At 41.2% G+C, this 27,384-nt stretch overlaps 1 protein-coding gene across 1 annotated transcript; it reads right to left on the bottom strand.

Annotated features, from left to right (window-relative positions):
- Positions 1-1,666: 1,666 nt before the first annotated feature.
- Positions 1,667-27,384, bottom strand: LOC117204105 (homeobox protein orthopedia-like). The gene is made up of 6 exons (XM_033441151.1): positions 27,058-27,384; positions 21,332-21,472; positions 20,343-20,524; positions 6,254-6,434; positions 5,560-5,739; positions 1,667-2,129 (listed from the first exon to the last, which is right to left on the bottom strand). The coding sequence occupies exons 1-6, from the start codon at positions 27,101-27,103 to the stop codon at positions 1,801-1,803; spliced, it is 1,059 nt and encodes a 352-aa protein (XP_033297042.1). The 5' UTR covers positions 27,104-27,384; the 3' UTR covers positions 1,667-1,800.

The raw sequence follows: 27,384 nt of genomic DNA, 5'->3' as shown, positions 1-27,384 counted from the left end.
TGTTCTTTTCATGCAAGAGTCAACGTTACACACACACATACTGTATTTTTGGAGCAAGTGAAATTCCTTGTTTAATACACGTTGCCTTTTCTCCAGCATTTACTTACATTTCGACGTTCGATTTCAAGAATGAAACCTGTCTGCGTTGAAAATATAAAGAGAACAGAGAAAGGTTAGCTTCGTCCCTTTTTGCGTATTCAACATATACAAATTATTGGTTTTAATTGTTAAAGCTTAAAGCGATCGTTGCACAGGCTCCTTCCTTGTTATTTCGCTGGTAATAAAATCAAGTTTGGGTGAAACGGGTTTGCGGAAAATTATAAGAAAGTACTGTTGCTTTGGTTTTTAAAAGTAGGTTAGGGCACCGTAAGCCAACGGAACTAGATTTCTGCAGAAAGTTATCGGTGATATCGCTAAATTTAATAGTAATAATTATAATCGATCATAGTTGTTACGTCAATCTTTTTACTATATTTACAATGCCATACGTAATGCTATAATAACTCGTCGTATACTTTTTCATTACACCGTGCCACGGCGCGAGAATTTATTATTTATGATTCGCAAGATTTCTTCGAAATGGGATGTAAAGCGATATTTCGTAACGTTTAAATAAACTCTCGTTCATACAACTGATTTAAATTTCCACCAAATTAATCGATTGATTTACCTATAAGTAATTCGCGAGGAAGTAAACGAAGTAAACGTTACATACAGTTGTAAAATATCGATAAAATCAAACACATCCGTTTCAACTATAACACACAATGATGGAATTATTGGTATACAAAGTTTAAATTTGCAATTAGCCATGTTACAAATGCATGGAACGTAGCAAATCGTCCGATGAGTATCCGTGATAAAGTTAATACGTGTATATTATATGAAGTGATCACTGCATATTCTCAGCGTTGCACAGCTTCAGTATGACACGAATTCTCTCAAAGAAGTCACTAGTACGTTACAACTTTAATTAACGAAGCCTTTTTCTCTTAGTTGCTCACGCGTTTGACATCATTCATCTTTCGAGTACCTTGGCGATGTTTATTCATACTTGTTCAGTCCAACGACTCACTTTTCTCAAATATCACGATCACACGTATGGTTGTCAGAAGAAACGGACATCGGCATCACCGCTGAAATTTTACAGTCGCTTGAATCCTATTCACGATTGCAAATTGACCCAGCCAAGCAAGAATAAAACAAATATTAAGAGTACGTGTCTTCTATAACCATCATAGAGACAACTAAAATTCGTTGTTGTTGACTTAGTTTCTAACAGTGACAAACTTTCTATACATGTCCATTGTGTAACTTGAATTTATCATTTTGTCACGGTCAGTCCAGTAACGTAACATCAAAATCCTTCAGCCAACTTCTTCCTTTCCTCCTCCTCTTTCTTTCTTTTCTTCTCCTTCTTCTTTAGTCATACATAACTCGAGAACAAAAATAACGTAACAACGAATACTTATTATCATCGGGACCACCTCAATAGACAGAATCCGGCGCTACGACGCTGTCCATCGTTGAAATCGCTAAAAATCGGAATCGTACACCTGTCGTGGCGAACAGAGATGCATGCTTTCCGAGCGACGATAACGAGGAGCAGAGAGAGAGAGAGAGAGAGAGAGAGAGAGAGAAACATCCTGGAGAAACATCCTGTGTCCTTCCCTCTTGTTGCGCGTTACTTCGACCCATCTACCCTGCACGTTGACCGTTCGGAACCATCCACGAAGGGAATCCTTGAAACATTTCCCCGATAGGATTTATCGTCGAGTTAATGGTGAAACTGGCAGGGCCTCAGTAAACGGAATTGTACTCCATGTCCTGGGCATACTGAGGAGGTCCTGCGGGTGGTGGCGGTGGCTGTGGACTGTATTGCTGCGACGCATCCGAGGCACGACGCCTAAGCGCTGCGATGCTGTGGGCGCCTCTCCAATCCGACGCCTCGGTTGCGTTCACGTCGGCAGCCACGCAGGAAACACCGCCGCCACCGCCTCCACTGCCGGAAGTCGTTCCAGGCGAGCCCTGGCCGCAGTTCAAGGCCGATCCCAACCCGCCACCCTGACCACCGCCCACGCTGGATCCTCCTGGCGGCGAGCCCCGGGACGCTGACACGTGAACACCCCCTGAAAGTCGCAATATCATGTTTCCAAGTGTCTGTTTTCATCTGTGTTTCTTTCATTTACGAACAACACCCGATGCAATAAGACGCAGACTGTAGGAGAAGAACGTGATACATGCACAAGTCATATCTTTTTCTTATGAGAATAATTGAAAAATAACGGAACGACATTGCACATTTGCACATTTACAATAAAATTCTTGTATTATTATATAATTATATATAATGATATAAGAAGAAACAAAAATGTGGCTTAGGTATGAATCAGGTTCTTCCTTTGCAGTCTTCATACGATATATTGTATATGTGTACCTGTACGATTGTCACATATCTGGCGGTGAAGGTTATTGTGTCGCTACGTGTGCATTATTCATTGCTCCGTAAGGCTATGGTTACGATAAATGCGTGTTCTGATGTACTATCCTTCTGACGAATGAAATATCTAGAGAACGATGTAGCTACTCTCATAAGAAATTTGATTCTTCGGAAAATGCATCTTCTGTATAACTATAACCTAGCGCTGCAACAAGACGCGAGAAAAAGGCCGCCTGTCTGCATCGGACCCTAGGCTTATAATAGAAAATAAATATCATCGGCGCTTCGCTTTATAGACCTCATTTTAAGGTTATCTAGTCGTTTGTCTAGAATAGTCAGTCTAGAATCCCTTAGTCGGGCCAGGTAGCGATATGGCAATTTACAGGTGCGATACCGCAGGTGCACGAGGGAACGTTTCCTTTCTTCGCAGGAGATATTAATACAGTAGGCTCACAAAGTGCGTGGGGTGTGCTACCGGGTGTCGTAAAGTCGTTTCCGTCTTTTCTTGCGCCACGTTGGTGGGCACGCCGAGAGACAACGGGGAAAAGGGATCTTTTTATGGCGGTATTGCGGCGTGAGTACAAGTTTGCGGAGGACTATTCGTGCCCGCCCCTTTTAGCGATGAAGAATGGAATAGCTAATGGCATCGACGCACGTGATACCGTATAGTCTTTCTTTGTCCATTTCTGCGACAGTTCGAACCAGCGGGGCTGTGAAATATCGTTTTTAGAATTTCGTAAAACGCTGAGACGAGTTATTCGATTTGTATCGAGTTATTCCATGAATGCTTCTTATTACTAAGAATAGTATCCCGTTGTTCGTAGCTTGGAATGAGAGAGGGATCGATTTAATAAGTAAGTAAATTCCATTCGTGGAAATAGGTCGTTGTTGTAGGAACTTGGAAAGAATCGAGGAGGTCGTGCGTAACTCGAAAATCGGGCATTTTCGGCCACGTTAATTCACACCTTATAGACGTTCTCTCGTCCACTGCTGCTAGACGAGAATAAACAAAATAGAGCTTCGTAATCGACTTGAAAACCGGCAAACCTCGGCCACGCTACCGTTCGATGCTAATCATCATCGAAAACCGAAAAAATAAGACGTTTCACTAAAAGGTGTTTGCCCTAGGCATTACCAACGAGTAAAAGCGGATAACTGACTGCGGTCAGGCTCATGCTCGCAAGTATTGGCGTCCACCTTAAACCGAGATCACAGGAATCACACGGACGGTGAATTACGTCTGTGGAACGGCATTTTTTTCTCTCCTTTTGGTTGACGCTACCTGCCCCGCGGCGATAATACGTGATAATTGACACCTTGTACGTGTTACGTATGTACACAGGTACGTGTTCGCGTTTCAGACACGCTCACATTAGTGCGTACATTGTGAAATTGTGCTACGCACAAAGCCAGTTTCGCTACACGGTTTAACCCTTTCTAATAGAATTTCGCCGATTCGATAAAATGTTGCCTCATTGGAATACCACAATATCTAGCCTAACTAATTACTAGACAGGGAATGATACAAATATAATGCGAAAGGGGATACACGGCGATCGCTTGAAAACTTTATGAAGTCGTATCCGCTTGTGAATCTTTTTTTTAATGACTTTTTGGAACGCATTTATAACGTTGCTTCCCCTTATTACAAATATTCCTTTTCAATTATCGTTTGGTCGCTGAAGAAATAATTATGTATGAATGAGCTCTCCGAAACGAGAACTGATATCCGACGAATAGCAGGATTTTCTAAAAAAAAAAAAAAAAAAGGAAAACGTATGTATATTGCAGAAAGTGATCTTAAGAGTTGTTGACCTCGGCAGAGGACGGTGTAGATATATCTGTCGGGATTAATCCGTTTATACGTGTCAATATGCATTTAGTGATTTCTAGATTTGATATAACATTATAAATTATTAAGCAAATTATAAAAGCGGATAATCGAAAAAGATACTGGACGGTCGAATTTTTGTAACGAATAGTGATCGTCTTGCATATCGTTGTGACGATTTTTGGAATTTTTAGAACGACCCTTTAATAAGATCTAGTCAGAAATAGTAACCCTTACTTCGTTATGTACATTTTCTAAATCTTCGTTTTTTCCCTTTTTAATGAACACACGTCAAAGTAACTACGAAACAAACAGAAAACTGGTCGATAGTTCAACTTGTCCTCCCATTTCTTTAGTTTCTTCGCGCCTATGTTCTCTTAAAACGTTTCGGCCGTATCGGCCGTGTATTTAAGAGAAAGAGAAAGAGAAAGAGAGACGGAACTCGTACGATGGGTAGAATTTTGTGAGACAAAGAATTTCACACACGTCTCGTCTTCCGAAGCAACTTCGAAGGTACAAGGTCCCTGGATAAGCCGAAGCGTAACTCCAAGACAGGTTGCATCGGGATGTTATGGTAAACATACAGCGAAAGATCTCGCACCTAGGTGCGAGACCAGGCTCGAAGTTTGCCTGCGTAAACAGACGAGAGGACGGAGTTTATGTTTCTGTCTCAAATTCCTTACATGCAGGCGCATAACCCCTTCGAGCGATAATGCACCGTAACGTTTAACGACTTCGTCAAAGAGGTACCGGGTTCCTCGATACTGTTTGCACATCGTCTTTTTTAGAGGGCCACGGTCCAAAAGTTTGGCAAGACGATTATCGAACCGCCTATAAGCGTTTGCGTTTGTCCGGCACGTTAATATTCGTCTTTTTTCGAGATAGACAAAATATTCCTCTCTTAAAAGATCCGTTTGTGATCGAGCCAAGTCTAAATCACCGTTTTAAAGACTAACACATAAAACTTTATTATCCCTGGAATACCGTTTCCAACGACCTCATAGAATCACGCGTTGTAAAACGTTGAGTTGTCATTTAAAATTGCATAAATATGATCGGCCTTCTCTTCATTCCGACTCGCGGTTTAACATTGTGCAAAGAGTATTCGCTTTTACTCGACAATTAATTTCCATTTCTATTAAAGCCATTATCACCGGTAATACGAATTATCTAAACAATCTCGTTTCCCAAACGAGAGACAAACTTATAAACGAACTTGATTACATCTAAAGAATCCTGTTTGGGTTGCAGGTTAGGTGAATATAATCTATGTATAAGGTTAACTTACCAAGGGAATTTAGACCATAACTGGCTTGATAGACTGCTTGCGACGGACTGCTGATCGGTAGTCCAGAATTACCAAGACCTAAGCTCGAGCCGAGGCTTCCTGTACTTTGCTGACCAAGTTGTCCTAAACTTTGGCCGAAACCACCCATTCCCATGCCTCCTTGTCCCAATTGTCCAAGACCTGTAAAACAAGCGGCTTTAATCAAACAGCCGCATGACTCGTTTCAAAAAGGGCAACAACGAAGGGTTTGTCGATCAAGGAAATGAACGAGGAACGGCACATACGAATCGTCGGACAGCTGTAAAACCAACGGTACGTACGGATAATTTAACCCGTCCAGCACAATGGACACACGAAATTAAATTAGAAGCGGAATACTGTCGAGACTTTGTCTACTGTCGCCGATTTAAGACAACGTGTCTCCCTCGTAAATGCGTGCGAAACGCCTGATAATCAGATGACACGACGAATTGAATATAATTAATGATAAAACCGGGCAATTTGTTGCCAGTAGATTTAATAATAATCTACTCGCCATCGCTTTTCCATCTTTCGTTTCCGACGATTTTAACAGGGACACGAATTTAATAGGATACTCTAAACCTTGATCGATCTTAATTTTAAAAACAGATGCGTTGTATCGATATATTCTACGGAAAACTTAATTCACTGAAATAACTATCGCTGAACTAACCTGTTCCCATTGTCCATCTTTCAGGGGGTCCACTAAACATTCCAGCACCGCAAAGGTCGGAACTCATCGGTCCAAAAGGAGGCAAGCCATGCGATGGCAGCAACGGACCTGGCGGCGAACGAAAAACTGGACCGCACTTCTTCCGTTTTTTCCACTTTGCTCGACGATTTTGAAACCACACCTGGAAACGCACGAGCGCCATCAAACTTTATCCTATCATGGATGAAGATTCGAATTGTTCTGTTCGATGGGACATTGATCCCGACAGTCGTAACAGGTAAATGAAAAATCTTCTAATACCCGTAACTTTAATCTTACTATGCATATAACCTTTCAGCGAATCTGAAACCAAAATTAGAAATCAAAAGCTACGATAGTTCCTATATCCCGTCTATAATTATAAATTCACTTACGTCTACTGTGCTACCTACGCGCGATACAATTAAACTGCTAGTGGTCTTAGTATTGTATATTCTCTTGGTGGACGATTCTTTCACCGAATCACGCGAAAGCAAGCCTCGCAGTCGCAAGCCTGATAGTCGTAACGAGAAACGTGAAATTTTGTAACAGCCGTAACATTGATCTTATCGTATAATTGAAGTGAATCGAAAACTAGAACTAGAAATTAGAAACTATTTATAGTTACTTGTTTCTCGTCTATCGATATAAATTCATAATTATACGTATAAATTTATACATATAAATTTCCCTCTCGTGATACAATTAAATTGGTGTTCGGAATAGTATGTTCTTTTGGTGGGCCATTCTTTCACGATCGCGCGAAAGCAAATTCGAGGCAAGACGTTAAGATGTCCCTGGGCGTTACGACAATATCTTCGACCCCACGGCGAGTAGCTATTAGCCGACGTTATGAGCTGTTGATTCTGGCCACGTAGTGGCCCCCTAAGCTGCCAGGGTCCCGGGGACTTGATTTATTGATATCGCATGCAAAGCCCACCCCTGTGCTCTCCGATATACCCTCGTCCTACATCCCCACCCCACTGCCCTGTTCCACGGACTACAGTCCCTTTCCTGGCACGGTAAAGCGCGCTATAGCCATCTCATATGTGGCCATAAATTAGTACTTTAGCATTAGAGTACGATGCGCGCTTGCGCCTCCGACGCACACGTAGCAACGCGTTACCTGTGGGAGCAACCGTGGCTGCTTCCGGGGGCAACAGAGAACGAAACAGCCAGCCAGTCCGAGGGGTGGAGACACCCTCTGCTAACATGTAGGGATTATACGAATCTAATTGGATATATGGGATTTACACGCTCCAGTGTACTCCAGGTATTGCCAGAAAGCGATCGCCGGATTTCTCCAACGAAGACGGTTTATTATGAGCCGCTAAGTTTCACGATAGAATGAAAATCGCTATCGTATCGCGTTACTCCTATGCTAAATTTGTGCGCGAATTTTGTGTTACGTTGGTCTTGTTCGGAAGACGCTAGAACAGTAAGATGTATGTACTTACGCATAGTGCGAAGTAAGTAGGATTACGATGTTAAAAGTTTGAATTATCTAACAGGATTCGAGATGACGCTCGATGATCGTAGATTTTATGGGAACATTTTTAATAGAGTATGACTTGTTTTACGTTTTCTTGGGATACGGCACTTTTGGACGTTTCAGATATTATGTCGGGATATCTTGCTTCATTTGGCGGAGCTTAGCAACATCTGGCACGTCTGTTGCAACTCAAGGATGAATGCTCGTGACGAGAGAATAGCATTAGAGCCGGATGGGTGTTAAGTGCATTGGGATCGAATCGGTGTCTATAGACCATTGGCGCAGCGTTTCACGATAATACTATCCATCGAAATCTCACACATGACGATCGTCGGTAACATCCTACCGATCCTTGTTTCCAGTCGGGAAGACTTCGTTTCGCTCCCCTCTTGACCGAAGGAAACCATCGCGAAAATTATGCAAAATCTGTTTCCCCCTTTTTTTCGATCTCGTTCGTCTTGTCGGTATTTCTTGCGGCATTCGCGGGTGTGGTTACGCCGATTTCACGGTACAACTACGCTAGAACTACAGCTAAAAGCCCGTGGATAATTTGCTGTTACACGGCACGTGAGCATTGACGATACAAACTAAAAGAGGGAAAAAGCACAAGGGACTGTCGATGTATATATGCCGCATTATCACGGCCCCCTCCCACCCCCTCTTTGCCTCCCCTTACGCATGGCTGATGCATCCTGCATATACGTGCGCCAGAACTTCCGTTAATTAACGCAGGTGAATGCTAATGACTCCTGTTACGAAATAACTGCACACAAAACGAGAGCTTTCGTCGACGATATTGGATGCTGAGCGCCGGACAATCACCAAACTAGTTGTTTGTGTCACCTAAATCGATTCAACTCTTTTGTCGTTCTCTGTCGTCAGAATTGCAACATTTTGTTTAATAATTTTCTTTTAAAGTGCCATGAATAGACATTTATGCAAATTCACGTTTTATGTATGAAATTAAAAAAATGAAACATAAATAAAAATTTCAATAAACTCTCAAGACATTTAGCGAGTATTTCACATTCGACACTTTGTATATTTTTGAATATCACGTGTACTCTATATACGTTTCTGTATATCTGAATTTCGTATAAATGCACAAACATTCGCAGCTCAGTTACAAATAATAAACGCAATCCTTTTGCTTGAAAATGTCCAGAAACGATTTAGTTTCTTCTTCGGACTTGTTCATCGGGCTGTCATAGTTATAATACTTCGTTCTGTGATATATCTTCTATTTAATTAACTTTGAAATATAGAGTAAATGTTAGCTTTTATTTCAGTTTTATTCAATCATGATAAAACACTATCGCACCATTGTTAATAATCGTCATCGTCGAATCGTTCTACGTTTATGTAAAGCATACCCATTTCGATGATCACGAATATCTATGAAATTGTGTTAATTACACATATATCACGATACTGGCCGCACTATGACAGGAATGAAACTATCGTTCTCTATGATGACACGCGGACAAAGGTGGTTAGCGAGAATGTTCCCGCACTAATTGCATACCTAGTATGATAGATCAGCGATCATTAAATTCATGTATCTTAAAAATCGTGCACTATCGCCATTAAACGACGTCAAACAGATGATATTATAGTTCTACTCGATGTACTACGCAATCCATAATATAATCACGGAATGGTTGTTGCTCAACTACCTGGAAATCTCGGGCCATAAACTTGGAATGTCGGTAAAAAGAAATATTAGATCGGTGCATACGAAGTGTTATTTCAATGGCTCGCAGTTTCTTCAGAATATCATCGTGTATTTAACCAAAGAAATTACTTCTGCCTGGTCCACTATACCGTTCCAAGAACTAAATGCTTGTAATATTCCAAATTTAGAAGAATTGCCAATTGTCGGATTCAACAATTTTTCGAACGAGATTACTACAAATTTTCATTTACCGTTTCCTTCAAAATAATTCGTACATTAAAAGATTGCCTAGACGGAATTTAGGAGATACATTTAATCGCCCATAAATGTTACACTTTTGTTGTTTGCCACAACTCTCCGATAACTGGAACTATTCCTGAAAATCTAAATTTATGTGGGGAAATCACATAAATATTCTGGATATACGTATACGCGACCAGAGTTACGAGAATTTGATATTTTTATCATAAATCTGAGCGAATTACTTCTTCTTCAACGTGGCTGAAACACCAGAGAAGTTTCGTATGCATCGATCTTAAGCTCAGCCTTTCAATCTCAACCTTTGATGAAATTCTTTCAACGCACAAACTGAAAGACTTTTTATCTTTGATACCTTGAAAACTATTTCCCTTCTATAAAAATTCTCAAAAAATGATTCTCCTTCGTATACGTATAAAGATATTAAGCGTATAAGTAAAGATTAAAGCGTATAGAAAGATATTTAACGAAGAAGTTTAAGCAGCCGACTGTTAACACCGTCAGAAGCGGTCCGAATAGGTAAAGGGTCTTAGAAAGGCAACTGGATTGATCGAATCACAGAACACACCTTTCGATGACTAAGGTTGCTCGACGGATGCCTTTCGTGGCCATAATACCTGAGCCCGAGACGGGCCGGCGGGTCAATTAGGAACATTGCTTTTTAAAAATTGATCAATCACCGCATCGCCGTTGCTGAGGCGCGTGCGCCGCGGCAGCTGTTCCCAGGAAACACCTGGAATCACGGCGAGGGTGGAAACGAACACAAACGCTTTCGAATAATCAGCATCAGTCGCAATGATGACTGCCAGCCGACGTTCAAGTAAAACGCATAATCGAAAACGCTTACTAAAAACTCAATCACGTTTTCACAGACACTAAGAAAACGTTTTTCATCGTTTTTCATTCCAATACTGGCCATCGTTTCGGAATTCGAAGTCCTCGATACATGATAGATTATGTTCCATAAATATGGACATTCATTAGGACACTGCTATATGTAGTTAATTATGCGTTTTATCAAACGACATTTACTTTTTCCCTGTCGATGCCGGCTGAATTTCCCCGACAATCCAGCCACCTACCCAGTTGACACAGAATTTGCATAAACGATTATCCCTGTTTGGGATTCATCGTATGCACGTGAACTCGCGAATGAAGCGGTAAGTTGAAAGAAATATCGACTCTCGTAAATTTAGTCTTTAATAATACCAATATCAACTTGTCAACGAATTATTAACGAAGATTATTTAGTATATTGTGTACAGGATATATAAGTAGTCGGTGTATATATTGGAGCACGATTTTCTATTTCAACGCGTGAATTTCTTCGGCGCAATCGCGAATAGCTTAGTTTAACCCGAGGAAAGAGTTTTCGAGCTCTCAGGGGGTTCTATGGCAAGGTGGCAAGAAGCAAGGTTTGGCGAGTTCAGGGGTGGCTTGAGGTTAGGGTGAGGTTTAGGAGGTGGAAGAGGCGGCGAGACCTCGTAAAGGGGGTTTCAACGGACGCTGATATAAATTGAGCTTGCCATCAAGGCAAGCGGCGGGATCTGCCCAAGACCCTAAGATATATAGAAGTAGCTTTCAGCACGCCATTGAAGAATAGTTCGAGTCGCTTCGCGGAAAAATGGCTGGAATCGCCGCAAAACCGAGATAACGTTTCTCTTACGAGACTTTTCGGGATCCTGCGAGGGCCGAAGCGTTTCTGCGATGAAAACTTAATTTATCACCCGCCATTCTCTAGTCCCTCGACGATGAATCTTTTCCACTCGATCGTAATAAGACGAATATCGTGAAATTTCGGGCTCTGTCGCGCGCGCCAAGTAGAAACGGACAATCACCGATCAGACAGTCTTCGATGCGTCAAATTTCGAATGACGTTGCTATTTTCGAAATTGGATCGATGCCTTACTGTCGATAGTTTAGACACGACGAAATTAATCAAAGCATTGGAAGTCAAACCGGCAATTACAAAATGACAATGAATAACCGAAAATTTTCTATATATATGGTATTCGTTCCAGAGTTGGTCGGGACATTTGAATATTCGATCGATGTTCTCGTTTTTTTTCGTTCTCGAGATTAAAAATCGTAAAACAGTTACATATGGTTAATATTGAATTTCGATTGCAATCAACGTTCGACTAATATTTTCCAACGGTTCGTGAATACGATTTGTTCGTTCGATCGTTGACAGCTACGATCTCGTTGTTAATTCGCTTAATTTAAAAAGAAAATTCTATATATTATATATGTAAGAAAGAAAGAAAGGGAAAACGATGGGATCCAGCCTGATGGTGGAAGCGGCTAATATTTAATGAAAATAAATACTACATAAGTTGGTACGATGCGAGCCTGATTGATGACGGTGGTCGGGCTCCTGTCCGAGGGTGGCAAGACGCATTACCCAGACCGCCTACTGTTTCATGTTGCGTTACGTCGTCAGGAGGGACATTTTCGTTGCGCCATTAGTGGATCGTCGTGATCTAACGTCAGGACGGAATTAAAATTCGAGAATCACCTCCAAACTCGAGCAACGTCGATTCTAAATATTTCTTCCTATATTTTTTTGCTACAGTTAACAGTTAACAGTTTTTGCTACAGTATCGTTGTATTTATTAATACGAACTTTCAGACACACTTCTCTCAGTCAGTTTCGAGGTACCGGTAGTAAGGTTAAAGTAAAGAGATGCACATTCTTGCTCGTAGTGCGGGTAACCTCATAAAGGTTGCGGAACTACCGATAAAACGCATACTCGCAGCTCTCGCAGACACGGTGAACCGTAAACTTGATCCATTTATACTTTATTATTATTTCACGGATGCAATATAGTTACCTTAGGATGCCTGTCATGAAATTAGCCCGAATTGCCCGTGGAATTGGATTTATCCTTTGAAGTAAGTGCGCTCGCAAGAATCTGTATGCCGTTATACTTCCACCGGTGAACGATCTATCAATTGCGTCGTATAGAATCGCAGTGTTTCAATCAGATCCTCCATTTACTAGTACAGACGTGTTCCACAGCTATTTGTCGATATACCGTTCATTAAATTTCAATTCTCTGAACAAAATATTCATCGTGTTACATAATTACAGAGTGCATATGTAATTATATCACAAAAGGGTTATACGCTACTGTATCGTAAATTTGTGAATCTAATTTGCGAATCGAAAGTTCAGATAGAACCGGTTAACTTTAATTCGACGATAAGTCCAGACATATAAATCATTTTCTATAATATCAATGCCACCATGCTGCGAGCTTACCTTCGATTCACTGGTATTCGTTATTATCCGAATTGTTGAAAAATTTCACAAGCTTCTCGATTCACCTAATTAAAATTGATTTGCCCTTAATCAAGGGCAATAATAATTCAATTAAGAAGCTAAAGAACGTAAGATTGTACTTACTAAGAGAGAGAAACTCTTACTAAAATCACAGGAATGGTTCGCTGGTTTTGAACCGGTGCATCTTGTATGGCTGAAAGTTAAGCGTGAAGATCGGCACTTGGAGGGGTGACGATCGGTTTCACCCTAGCAGGCCGTGTATTTTCGCGGGTGTGAAATTATTCAGGACCGGTAGACGTCATAACAAAATGGGCGTTAGATGATGCTCCCTAGGGTCATTGCTGCGACATAGTTTATCCATTGAGAACCCCAATTCTCCTCCATACCTAGCCGCCGCATATGTACACGGGGATGCTTTTCTCTCCGCGTGTTCGTACGAGTCGATTCGCTTGTGTGCGCGTTTACAGGCGTGTGCGTTCAGTACCCAGCGTGATATTTTTCGGCCGACGACACGTAAGAGCTAATATCGCGGTCTATGCATATTTATACGGCATTAAAAATCACCCCTCCCTTAAAATGCATAGGCTGCTGCATAGCAGACGCGTTGAATCTTCGTGGAGTCGCGTAGGCTGAAGCGTTTGTCACGTTGGGGGTTGCTACTAGACGGCATCTCGTGCCCTTTGAACTTTTACTATTTCATCGGCACATTTCCACGAATGTTGCTCACGGTTATGCTTTCCGTTTCGTTGCGTTCGCGGCGAGATAGCGCTAGTCGTGCTAATATTATAGCAGAGCGCGTGCGTAGATTGAAGTTGTAATTGTTGATGTTGGACAATTAACGATGTACAGGATTTTCGTACGAATCGTAAACTTAAACAAAGGACTATATTTTCTTATTTAGCTAAAAAGAAACTCACTACCGTGTATATTTTAACCATACTTTTATCACGCGGGGGGATCACGCGTCTATGCCGTTATTTAGCAATATATTTAAAGATGTTTCGAAACGCAAACATTTTTCATGTTTAATATTAGACTAATGTTAGACTAATGTCTGTTGTGCCAGTGTATTCTTATTCCAGCAGGACGTTGATTTATTTTCCGGACACGTCTCGCCGCCGGGGCGTATTCGATATTCGTTCGATGACGTTCATACGTTACAGACGGGCCAGAAACAATGTGGCAGTGATTTAACACGGGACAGAACCGTGATCGAGAGTGATTCGCGATGCGGCGAAACTTGACGCGCGCATGTTTGATGCGCCATCGTAAAACACTCGATTGCCGCGTACACGTGTCTGGTTATACGCTGGACGCATCCAGGTAAATGATCAGTGATAGTTTACGGGCGGAAATTTTGCAGATGGAAATTGCATATCGATCATACCTGGCTTTCGATACTCGATTCAATGCCCGCCAATGCGAGGCCATAATTCCATATTGCCCTTTTGCGTATTTTTTTCTTTTTTGAATAATCCTTTTCCCTCAACACGTGTCACGTGATATTAATCGAACGACGATGATCGAACATTTTTATTCGTTGAAGTAGGTTTATCGTTTAAATCGGAATCGCTAGCGCGAATCGTAAATTTCGTTGCTATAAATCGAAGAAAGTTGAGTCTCAAGCGTCGCAAGCTTTCCGCTGCTGCGAGTGTACATTGAAACCATTTCCCATTTCTCAGGACAAGACAATAACGAACTACATTTACCCTCGGTGCAGTCACTTGTTTGTCCCAAAGGATGGTCGAATGACACCGCCATTCGTCCACCTCCCGTGGGATACTTTGAAAGCAATACCCAACATCCGCCACCATAGACCGTCTCTCACAACGGCATATGTGACTTTTGGCCGGCGTAGACACAGATTCAAACTTCGATCATTTGCCGAAATTAATTAGGCCACCGAAGTTCATAGTCAAATTCGTTATCTGTTACTTGAATTTATTTTTCGTGTAATCGAGCGAGTGTAATCGTAACCAAGTGAGTTGAAACGTAACATACAGACATGATCTGCAGTTGGATCGTATTAATGAAAATACACCTGCAGAGACGTTCACGTCATAACGTTGAAATTCTATTTATTACTTTGTCGAATAATAGAAGAAATAACTGTTCAAATTTTAAGTATTCAAATATAATATGATCTATAATTGGAAAATATTAAGAAAACTATATCTGTAGAAACGTTTACATCGTGACTTAGCATTGTTCGATATTATCCGAATCGTAGTAAATAACCGTCGGAAATGTTTAAGAGCAATTTCCAAATCGACAAAAATCGATTCGCAGCAGATAATTTTTATCAGAGCAATGCATCGGAACAAAAAAAGCAAACCTCCGAGAGCAAAGTCGTAAGTTCAAGTCCATAAATCTGAACGTTTCCTTTGCAAGTTGTATTCGTTCGTAGCATTAATCCACGATTAAGACGTTTAAATACTTTTTCGGGAGATACGGACAGGTAACGGACGGGCGGAAAAAGGGCGGAAAACGAGCGATCGGCATAATGGGATAGTTCGGCGACAACAATTCGCCCTCAGACCCCCGTTTCCTTCTTCTTTTCTGTTTTTCTTTTTCTTTTTCTTTTTTTTTTTCCTGTTCTTCCTACTTTTTGTCGCGAAGCTTTCGTACAGGCTGTGGCTATCGACGGAAGATCGTGTCCCATAAAATTTCTGAGCAGTAGTAATCGAAAGGACCCTTCAGCCTAGAAACGGGCAGTTACCTGAGGCAGTTAAGTTAAATGCCTGTTAGCAGACGTTAACTGCTCGCCGCTATGGGTTCTATTCCGTGGACGATTGCAATTTTAATCGCCTCTTCATTATGATTAAATTTAAATCGGCTGTGTGCAGGTCTAATAAAGCTCGTTCCGCGGTTGCCGCTCTGGAAACAGAAAATGTCTCCTGGGCGGATTAAAATACGCGTAATTAAAACCGTAAAGCGCCAATACGTGTCCCCGAAAATAGACTGTCGGCTTCGCGATAAATGTCTGGCTGAAAAAAGCTTTTTGTCTGAACGTGGGCACACGTGTGCGCGCGCGCGTATACGATCACGTACGGGTCGGCGGACATGTTCATCGCTGCACCGCCGGAATGATTGAGCTTTATTTGAAGCATCGAGATCGGTTAATTAATATTCTAGAGATGATTGACGGTAAGGAACGGTGCGTTTGTGTATACGTTTCTAAAATCGTGTAACGAAACGCGAGAGCTGGCACGATACGAGCGTGTAAGCGAACGAGCGCGCGCGCACACAAAAAGAGCCATTGACCCCTGGTCACGAGCAGAGGGTTTCGAGAAGGGATGAAAAAAAGCCCTTGGACGTTCCCCGCAGATGGCATTTTTCGCGCATCCACGAGAGCTGCAAAATTATTTATGGCCGTCGAATCGCCGTTTTGCAACGAATAATTTTCGAATATCGTCGAACTTTTGCTCGACGATGCGGCATTTTTCCCTGGACACCCGCGTAATGCGTATGTCGCGCGCCAACGCACTCCACGATTTTATTATTTCCAATATAATATTCGTAGGATCGGAGGGTTGGTAGATCGACCGCGACAGACAATGGTTCGCGAGAAACGAAAATCGTAGGACGAATCAAGAGAGAGAGAGAGAGAGAGAGAGAGAGGGAGAATGGGAGAGACTATCGAGTATTTCCTTCGTTCGCTTCTATGTTCGTTTCTTTCTATCTCGTTGCGTTTCGTTTTTCATATGGGAATATAGAAAACGTGATTGGTAGGGTATAGAGGATCAATCGCAAACAGCAAACTAACAGAGGAAATAAATAAGCGAGGAAGGAAAATAAGCAAAGTGAATGAAAGAAAGGACAAATAAAGGGTGTATTTATATTTTATTTGAAATGATAAAAGTCGGTCTAATGTATGATTCATTACATCCATTACTACTAATTAAACCAAGTGAAAGGTCAGTGGAGGGGCGCGTGAATTTTTTAACGATAAAGTTAGCGGCTTTTGATTATTTTATCGCTGCTGATTGAGACGGATTTTCATACGAACTGGCCTCGCTTTCATTAAATTTCTGATTATCACGATAAAAATTGCATCGCCGATGTTTATCTCAGACAGAGACCGGTCGCTTGACCGTGGTCACGCTAAACGAGTGCCACAATTGAAAACGTTATTATATTAACGACTAATTGAATGCATCGCATAATTCTGGGGATTGGCTACGTGATGCCGCACCGAAGTAATTGTTGATTGTAAAGCAGTTCCGACGAATGCGTTATCGTGCAAGCAATGTAATAGTTGTTAATTAACAGCAATTAGAGACGAAACGGCAATTACATCTCTTTTCAAGTAGTAATAAATTACAACAGATCGATAAATCGTAATATTTCATTACACTATTTCAAGTATTTTGTTGGTAATTAGAAAACTCCTCCTCGCTCGCGCTCTTCCTCCGCCAACGCTATCATCGCATTAAAACCGGTCGTTGGTTAATTTTTAGCTGCATCCGACGCCGTTCCCCTGATCCATTCCGTAGCCTCGCAGCTACGTTCATGTTCCGACTCTGTTTCGCTCGATTAAAAAGTCCCGATTGTTCGCGCAGGAAATTCTGCAAACTTCATAAGCGGAGTATTCTTTCGGCGATTCTTGGTATCGCCAATTACCTGGTTAAGAACATAATTTAATAGCGGCTCGCGTTCCACGATTCTCGCGCCAATTCTTTGATTCGCTATCGTTCTTTTCTCTCTCTTTTTTTACGCCGAATGGAACATTCCTTCCTTCGTTATACGAAACGAGTACGTGTATTTTGCGAAATTTTTGATAGTTTTACTTGTAAAGCATTTCTTCCTCTTTCCAATTGGTTGTTAGAAGCACTCTTATCCGGTTAGAAAGTAGGGACTGCACCCTTTTCTTTCGTATTATCGCAATATTGAATATTCACGTTTTTCTGCTTACTTTATTCATAAACTGTTACGTTTTCTAGCCATATTTGATAAGATCTTTACACGATTCAAGTAGAAATAAAGCCACCGAGGTTGATCGTTTGATTTTCGAACAAGCGCGCAGTAATTACGTGTTTCTATATTGAAATATCGAAAAACTCTGACGATGGAGTTGATCAGTTTAATTCTCAAGTAGCTCATATCGCTACACGTAAAAGCTATTACGGCTCTAAAAATGTAGGCTTTAAAATTGGAGAAACGATTACAACAATTCTCTTGTATCCAAGAAAATTCGAGGCAACCGTTATCGCGGATAAATAGTAACAATTCCGCTAAAAGTATACAGTTTTGCAACTGGAAAGAGACAATATTGTAAACAGGAAACCAAATATTTACCGTTCTCTCGCGAAACGGACATAGAATGGCAATTAATCGAAAACCATCTCCATTTAAAGGAATAAAATGCCAAAACACTAATAGGTAATGAATCGTAGCGAGTGCGTCGCACCTCGCTATGCACAGGGTGCAAAAGAGCCACGTGTGCACGCGGCACACTCCGATACATCCACGGGGGTGGCCCAGCCCTCGTAAAAATGTTGAACGGCGGTCCGCCATGGCGAGTCAAGAAATCTTTGATAGCGACGCTCGATAGTATAGCGACGCTGGGCGCCGGCGCCTTTCCCTAGCAGCCCCATTGGTGCCTGAGGCCCTCTCCACACGAGAGCCCGCCGCCGGGTTTCCTTGGAAACGCTTCGTTCGCTCTGATGTCTACCCTCGCCCATGGAAAACCTCTTTCAATTAGGCAGCCAGCAACCCCGAGCACCGACCGTCGGATCACCCTCTCTCTTTTTCCCTCTTTTTCCCTCTTTTTCTCTCCTTTCCCCTCTTCTCACCGGCTTGTCCACGGTACTTCTCCTACGCGTATCTACCTGCGTCTCGAGGTATAGCTTTGCGACGAGTTCTCGTTCGCATCGACGACTCTCCCTCCTCCCCTTCCCCACGATTCGTCGTTCGTTTAGTGATTTCCTTCGTTCTTTAATAATTATACTGGATGTTCGAGGCTCGGGGACTCGACGACAGGAAGTTACGTTACGCTTGAAAGCATCGTGACGTTTCTCGAGTGGAGGGATGACGAAGAATATAGAGAGAAGACGCTCGAGCAAGAACGAAAGAAGTTCTAGGGGATATATTACGCGATCGGTTGATCCGATGGCAGAGGGGGGGGGAGGGACGGCGAACGTTTGACTGAGGAACGAAGAAAATTAGTAGACGAAAATAATCTGTGGATTTAAACGATCCGAACTGTCGTCGTGTATATTTGGAGCACGTCGATCGTGATGTCATGGAACCGCGAGATTAACGTTCGTAATAACCGCGAACGAATTTCCTGATAACCATCGTATGAAAAATATCAAGACTCCGGTAGGAGTGTCGCAGACATGCCGTTTTCCACATGCATGTGGACACGGGAAAAAGAAGACGAGCAAAAACTGTTTGATATGCAGCACGACGCCCGGCTTGACTGACGCTTCCGAGTTGCGAATAAAATTTTCATGAATTTCTATTAGCTTCGTTTTTCTAGACGTGCCCCGGAGACTTAAAAAAGCTCCAGCCAGTTGTTGGCTGGGAGGGAAGAGCGCGAACCATATCTCGCTGGTCAAGACTCGAGTATCGGTTTTATCAATTTCCGCTTTAAAGCTTCGGTCCACGCTTCGTTCTTTAATGGCCGTCATAAATTTTCTCGAGATTCATCGTCTTTTATCTGACTTTTAAATACTTCCCATGTTTTTAAATGTCTCACTAGTGCAACAGATACCTTGCTCATATATGTACAAAGGACTCATTATCTTCTCACAATAGAATATAATATTTAGATCGTCTAGCCACATGATCTAGATCCTTTTGCGATACTCTTCCGGACCAGTTAAATAAACGCGAGTAAATTTGGATGGTATTTAAAAATGATTGAAATTTCGATAACGTCATCTCCTGTGCAATTTCTCGCGGTTATTCCAATGATCTTTGAATTTAGCGTACGCACAGAGATACGGAAAGTTTCGAGAAAGTTTTGCGGTTACCCCACAGCAAGTCCAAGTCCACCAAAATTCGAGACCCCGTAGGGTGAAGGCTTAACGCTACTCCAAGTTTCAGTTTAATCCGAAAAGCCGCGGTAGGCCAGCGAAATTGATTTTGAGACACTCGCGGTACCACCTAGTTATGCCTATTAAACGTGTCTCTTGTTGTTCAAACAACGACATAGAATCAAGCAACCGGCATTCCTGGTTGAAATATTATGGGAAATTGTTGGCAAAGAATTTCATTGTGTTTAATTCGTTACCCTCGGCTGTTTTCTCAGAATTGTTGTCGAGCATTTGATCAAAAGTGAAAATATTGTCCGAAGCATTTTTTCATCAGAAGTTTATATCGTCGAACTGTGAGGATGGTTTGCAAAACTTACTTGTACTCGACTTTCTGTGAGGCCAATTTTCACAGCTATCTCCTCCCTGAGGAAGATGTCCGGATAGTGTGTTCGATTGAAACACCTTTCCAGTTCGTTCAGTTGGGCCGGTGTAAATCTCGTTCGGTGGCGTTTCTGCTTGGCGGGTTTGTCATCGCCTTGTCCAATCGCAGCCGCGTTTCCTACGGTAGGAAATAAATCTTTCAATCTGTTCAATTCAATCAATTTGCCTTCATTTACTTATGAATAATTCGATTAAATTGAAGTGTACTAATCAGGAATCCGTGAAATTGAGACAGCTAGGTGAACTGACGCTAAAGACAGTAGAGTAAATATAATGATCAATTTGTAATTTTATAATAGAAATGGTATAGGCTTTCGTTGCATTTCCGGGAATCTGAATGATCATTCAGATAAGATATATGGATAAAATGTTGTTCTTCTTCTTGCATTATACACTTTCCCATTTTTATTTTTTGGGTCAGTAGCACTCCGTTTAAATATGGTTGGTCAGTGTCTGATTAAATAAACTTCTACTTTATGGTTGAATCTAATTTACGCGAATGAGAACTTCTATTATATGATCTTTTAATAAAATCGCTAAAGTCTTGTTACATGAATTCTAATTATATAAATTTGTCCCTTGAGAAGTTCAAACAAATGAGATTCTACTGTGCAAGTTCCATGCTTTGGTCGTCCACTGTTAATAAGAATCATTAAAAATTTTCAATTATCATCAGCATAATCCTTCTCCTCCGGACTTATTGCTTCAAATTCTTCACCCTGGACACTGGATTCGCCGATTTCGATACGATCTTCCATTCCTTTCGGGCCAAGTGTACCGTCAATAGCTTGCACGCGAGAAAGCGAAATTTAGAATTTATTCTACAGCGGAACGGTATCAGGGCTTGGCCGTCGACGAACAATAAAAAGAACGAAAGAGAAGGAAAGAAACGGGTATACACATTCGAACACGGTAAAACGCTTACCCGTGCCAGGCATCGTCATGATTAATTCCTGATGAAGCGTGAGGCCACTGCCGGCAGACAATCCGGTGCCCAAATTCACTCCCAGCACGCCGTCCAACTTCTCGTGCCTCTTCAGGTCCTGCGCATGAAGATCCTTCGCTCCTGCGAACGCGAAACGCGAAAAAAACGAGCCATTACAGTTTTCTGTTACTCCGCGGCCGCCACCGGCCCCTCGTCGTGCTCACTCCCTTTTCTGCTCTATGTAGTTTAAATTTGTATAGGAGCAGAAGCTGAGTGGCCGGTGGGGAGGGGAGCACGGACCACTTAGCACGAAGGTGCGAGAATCGTCACCGGCCTCTGGCTTCTAGGCGAGCAAACACATACATCGAGATCTGCCATCGTACACGGACACGTGTTCGCGCGCGCGGACACTCGCAGCTACGTGGTCGTAGGAAATTTCTAGAATGCGTGGGTGGAGAACGACTGAAACACCCGCACAGGGGACATGGTGATCGCGCGGCCATCGCGCGTCGTTGTGCTTTGTCAAACCCGATTACGTAATCAACTAAACTAGTTCCTAACCTCCAAGAGGCTGATCTAGGGATTTTTTCAGAGTATCAATAAACAATGGTGCAAGTGATGAGCTCGAGGAACAATGGAGAGGAAGTGGAAAAATCGCGTTCGGTGCAGCAAGTTGAAATTTGGACGGCACCATAAGGGGTGAGTGTGATGAGAGTGACGTACTTAACAATTTTTCAGTTTTCAGATTACCTATCTGCAAAATTGGTCGTAAAAGTGAAGTATTTTTCTTTGTTGGAAGTGTGACAATTTTGTTCAAATAGAGCATTGTATCGTATTATGCAATCTCAAAGAAGATCGTTTTAATCATTTTTCAATAGTAAGCAAATATATCACCGTATATATTCGATATGATTAGATTTGATATTATGACATCATTAGTACCCAGATTTTAAGGTTGTTCTCGTTACTAAGTGCTTGAATAGTTTACATTTTCTACATTAACGTTTCCTACCCTGCTTTTTTTAGTTATCTTCCAGCAAACCAACGATATTAAATAGGCAGTGGAACGTTAAATTTTAAAGATTCGTCGAGTCTAAAGATGCTATTGGACAACAATGAAAGAATTATTAAAGCCACATTCTCTCCGTTGGAAAGTAGATTTGCATAAATCAAACATTTATTTCCGGGAATATTGTGCCTGCAATAATGTGGGTGGGGGGGGGGGGGAGGCGGGCATACTATATACAAAATCGACTATAAAACTTTCCTGAATATTCTGTTATTTCTCAAATCACTGGATGGTAAGTCGCCTGCATTAGGATCATCGTCGCAGTTAGTAACATTCCTCTCGATATTACAGATGCTGTTAATTAAGCGTCGGATCGTACATCAAACGTTATGAAGTCACACGCGTTGCACTGGAACGATAATATAGTAACCAAGGAATTTTATTGGTTTCATAAACACGCTGACCGGCCCGGCAGTTTTGCATCGATATTTTATAATCCGGTCAGCTAATAGTGATTCATACGGCGCGTTTGGGCCGGCGTGTATCCAAAATGCTTAATGCGACTGTACACGCATAATAACGTTAAATAGTCTGGAATTTGAACTGGCGTTGGAAACATCGCGGCAATAGTTAGAAAATTCCGATCGAACCGCATATTTTCGCGAGAGATCGAACAATCATCGCGCTTTTTACCAAGTTATGCAAATCTCAGGTGCAAAATCCAATCGTTTTTATCGGACCGATATCTCATGCATCGTGTACGCGTGTTAATGTAATTTGTATATCTGACGAATATCGACTGCAAAATGTTTCACTGACCATAACTGTGAATCGTTCGCCATGACTTTGGAAATTTCTTGCGTTCCATCGTGCACATTATATAGAATATCATTATTAATCACATTATAGAATATCTGCAAAGTGTTATTTTGTTTCTGTTTTTCACTTCGTTTTTCGTTAAATTATAGGTCATACGGACGACAAATCACTTTAACATAGAAAGGAAAGAAGAGGAAGAGACAGGGGAAGTAATGAAAAATCCGATAATTCGAAAATTAGATTCATAAAAATATACCATGCTCGGCGTGTGTGAATTATAAATGATCGAAAAAGTTGGAGCAGTCAACGAATCGAAAGGATCATAAAACAGCGGAAGAAATCTCGAAGTGTCGAGGAGCATGGTTCGGAGAAAGGGCACGATCCTCGGCGACCACCAGCGTGCAGCAACCGTTTACTCAATGGGAACTCCGTATGAATGAACTTTATGACTGTTCTTTATTTTCGTTTTATTTTTATGGATCTTGATGATTTTATTTCGATTTTACTGGTCGAGACCCGGTATTTATGAGCACGGTCGCTCTCGCCCATCCAAAATTCGGTAGGTTCCTTTGATCTCTTCATCGTGGATTTTTGTTTCAGCGAAAAGAGTGGTGAAGAGAGATGAAGAGAGAGAGAGAGAGAGAGAGAGAGAGAGAGAGAGGACAACGGATGGAAAAAGCGGGAGAAAGAGAGAACGCCGATACTGGATTCTTCCATGAATTTTCCAACAATTTTGCGCCGCAGCTGCGAAGCTTGCACTAAAAAAGAGCGCGTTGAATTGAATTGTCACTATGTGATCCGCGCCATGACCCGTGTAATTTAATTCGTCTCGATCAAGATCAATTTGAATCGGCGACAAAAAAAAAGCGTATTTTGTATAAAGAATGAAACAGTATGTGTCGGAAAAGTCGCGAACCGTTCGTCCTTTGGTACGCAATATCATAAACGAGAGTTTCGATTCTTTTAAATTTAAAAGGTATTTAAAACAAAAAATAAAGAGGGACAAATAAATATGAAATCTATACGGCAGTTGGCAAATTCAATTTGCTTAATTGGTCGAGGCGAGTTTTGATAAAAATTGGCAAACAAGATATGATTAGTGCGAAAGTGCCGTTTCGCGAGGATTAGTGCTGCAACCTTTTGTTTGCTTCGCAACCGTTCGCCTCTCATTAACGCTAAGAATCATTGTTTAATCCTATTCTACCTGTTCGGATTATCGGATTATTTAATCGAATTAAAAGGATGGCATCCTAAGACGACGAAACCACTTGCGTATGGTTATTTTCCGTTTATATTAGGTTGCCCGAAAAGCTCCTTTCGTTTTATAAGGAAATAATAGACGCACAATGTTTTTTCTTTTATATTAGTTTATTGAATTATGCAGGAACATAATAATAGAAATATGACGGAGTAGATCATACCTAATTCGATAAAATAATACAAAACAGAAATTGTTGTTCATCTATTATCATCTTATGAAACAAAAGAAACTTTTCGGACAACCTAATATATATTTTACTTTTTCTTTTAAGCGTTGTATTTCTTAACTTACTTTCTTATTGACAAATCAGAAAGAGGACAAGATGAGTCTCGAATATATAACAAGACGTCGTAGGAATGATATTTTGCATGCAATAATGATAATTTAAAAAGTTGACGATTGACGGTATAACCCTCTTCAACGTTCGATTAATAAATTTATAAATCGCATTACTCGATCCACTAATATTCATTTAGACATGAAAAATCACAAACAGTATACACTATTAATGCATCGATCTAATATTTAAATGAGATTAACGCTTTCAATGAAGTTGCTTCGTCGTCGTCACGTTTCTGTGAAAAAAGAATGTCACGATTTTGAAAGAAAAAGACTAGGTAGGAAAAATATTTTGCAAGTCACGTTAAAAATATTGGATATCTTTAGAGGAAAAAATTTGTATGTGTTGATAAATGAATCTAAGACGAAGGAGGTTATAGGTGGCGACAAAAATCGACGGTTAATTGTTCTTTAACCGAACCGACACGTCGTGCTTTTGCTCGGTTTCTACCACTAGTCTCAACTCTAAATCGTTCCTTAACTTCCCGCCTAATGTAATCAGCGTTGAAGTAATTAAGGTCATCAAACTCGAGAAGCGGTTTCCTTGGGCGGGAGAGAAGCGAACAGGCGTCCGCCACGTGTTATCGAATCAAAGTTTTCCTTTTTATCGTTCGACCAACTTTTCCCTTCTGTTTCGCGTGTGTACCGCGACTTTCGACAGGGGAAACCGACAGTGTACTATGGCGTTTGATGCACGCCACGTATAATTTCTGCATGATCGTTGATGGGGATGAATGGGAATGGCGATTGTATTTCGTCGATCTTTCGAATTTTCTGGAAATTTTTTTACAAAATCTGAGAGCTTTATATAAAAATACGAACATTGACTGATGTTCGAACCATTAGAAATGGAATAGAATATGTAGAAATTTTTCATCCCGATTCCAGATTTATCATGTCATACGACGTATCTGGCAGGAACAAAAGGATTTCATAACATATTCGAATGACGCTGAGCGAAATATTTTGCATAATTTGCATCTACTTTTGTTACCAATTATTACTACAATCACAAAAATAAATTAATTTCAGTAGGGAATATTTCTTGGAAGGAAATATTTGTCGATTAATTATTAATGAAGATTATCGCTAAAATATTCAGATTATAGCTTCTTAATTGACATTGGATATTTTGCATATATATGTAGTTATGAAGGAACGCGCGCCGTCGGACGGAGCTTTCTCAGAGCGTAGCTTCACGTTCCACAATAAAAATAAATAATCGAATGAATATATTATTGTTCATGAAGCTTATGAATATTTTATACTATAACGGGGATAGTTAAGGTAACGAATAAAATATAATTCGCAAGTATAATTGCTTAAATGCGTCAGCGATTGTACGTTTCAGGACGCTCGGTATCAGAAGCGTGGAATTGCCTATTTTTTAACAGATTTTTAGCGGTTAGTATTATATGAATCGTTCTTTCATAATTAACAACCGTAAATTTAAACGCAAATGGCAGTATTATTTTTGACGTTTCCATGTTTTCGGCTAATGTTACTTTTTAAACGTTAATAAAAGGAGATTTTAAGTTCAAAAATATTTTATGCAAAAGAATAACGTTTATCACTTAAAATACCATTTTTAACCTACTTAGATATTAAAGTTTTTCCCCATTTTTTGATAACTGGAATTCAGTTAAGCAATTCCTTTCCACGGATATGTTATTGAATATAACGAAACCTGTACAATTAAGAATCAAAGTTTCCAAAGCCGTTCGTTGCTCGCCGCCGTTACTTTCAAAACCACTCAACGTTTCGATACAATAAAAATATTCTGCTTCGACACTGTTCAGAGTACACGTTTAAAGAACAGAGAAGAAAAGTAATTCTTTCACCTACCACCACAGAGCATCGTCCTCGCAAATAGAATATTTAATAACCGAAAAGGACTTGTACGTAAAACAATTAAAAATCTCTGATCGTCCACATTTCATGGCAAGGCATACCCTTTCTTAGAAATAAAAAAAGCGAAAGATGGCCAAACCAATCTGAATCCTCGCACAGCACAAAGGACGTTATTCCCCACTTTTCACAATCAAACCACAAAACAACGGAACGAGAAAATAATTTCAGCAGACTCTGAAACATCTCTACTTGACGTTATCCTGCGACTAAGCATCCTGGAAAATCGTGGAACTTCACAGAATCGATTTCCAAAGCTATCGTACGTGCAATCGCGCGAAAGAAAGTTGGCCACGTAAATTTCCTTGAAAGATATTCCAAAAGCGACAGCACACGGGATTCGTCGAGGAATAGAAAACTGTTTGGTCGCACCTTTCTGTCATTACTTACCGGGAATACCGTGTACCGAACCGCCGGCGGAGATGTTGTTGAGCATGCCGCTCCCAGGGAGTGCAACTCCCGACACAGATAGGACGGGGTTACAGAAAATCCGCGTGTCACCGCGAGCCACCCTCGAAAGTTGCGTGCTTACGAAACGGTATATACAACCAAAGGATATTGCGAGTATTTCTCGTGGATAGAACGCGACAAGATGCGGTATACACGACGAGACGTGTTCATGGAACGGCCCGTGCCCCAGCAAGGCAAACAGCGGACTGCCTAGCTGCCATATCCGAGCTCCCCCACCGCCGAGGATAGCCGTCGATGTCCCTCTCT

Source organism: Bombus bifarius, unplaced genomic scaffold, assembly GCF_011952205.1.
Source record: "Bombus bifarius isolate JDL3187 unplaced genomic scaffold, Bbif_JDL3187 scf7180000007977, whole genome shotgun sequence".
NCBI classification, from domain to species: domain Eukaryota; kingdom Metazoa; phylum Arthropoda; class Insecta; order Hymenoptera; family Apidae; genus Bombus; species Bombus bifarius.
Note: the sequence above shows the minus strand (reverse complement) of the source record. Positions and strands in the feature narration are given on the sequence as shown.

What these genes read in the sequence shown, in the direction of transcription:
- LOC117204105 (XM_033441151.1), bottom strand. Translation starts at nt 27,103, where the DNA reads ATGCTCAACAACATCTCCGCCGGCGGTTCGGTACACGGTATTCCCG. An exon ending in TTCGGTACACGGTATTCCCG is followed by an intron (nt 21,473 to 27,057) that starts GTAAGTAATGAC and finishes TCGCGTTCGCAG; the next exon opens with GAGCGAAGGATCTTCATGCG. An exon ending in TCACAGAAAGTCGAGTACAA is followed by an intron (nt 6,435 to 20,342) that starts GTAAGTTTTGCA and finishes GTGCGTTTCCAG; the next exon opens with GTGTGGTTTCAAAATCGTCG.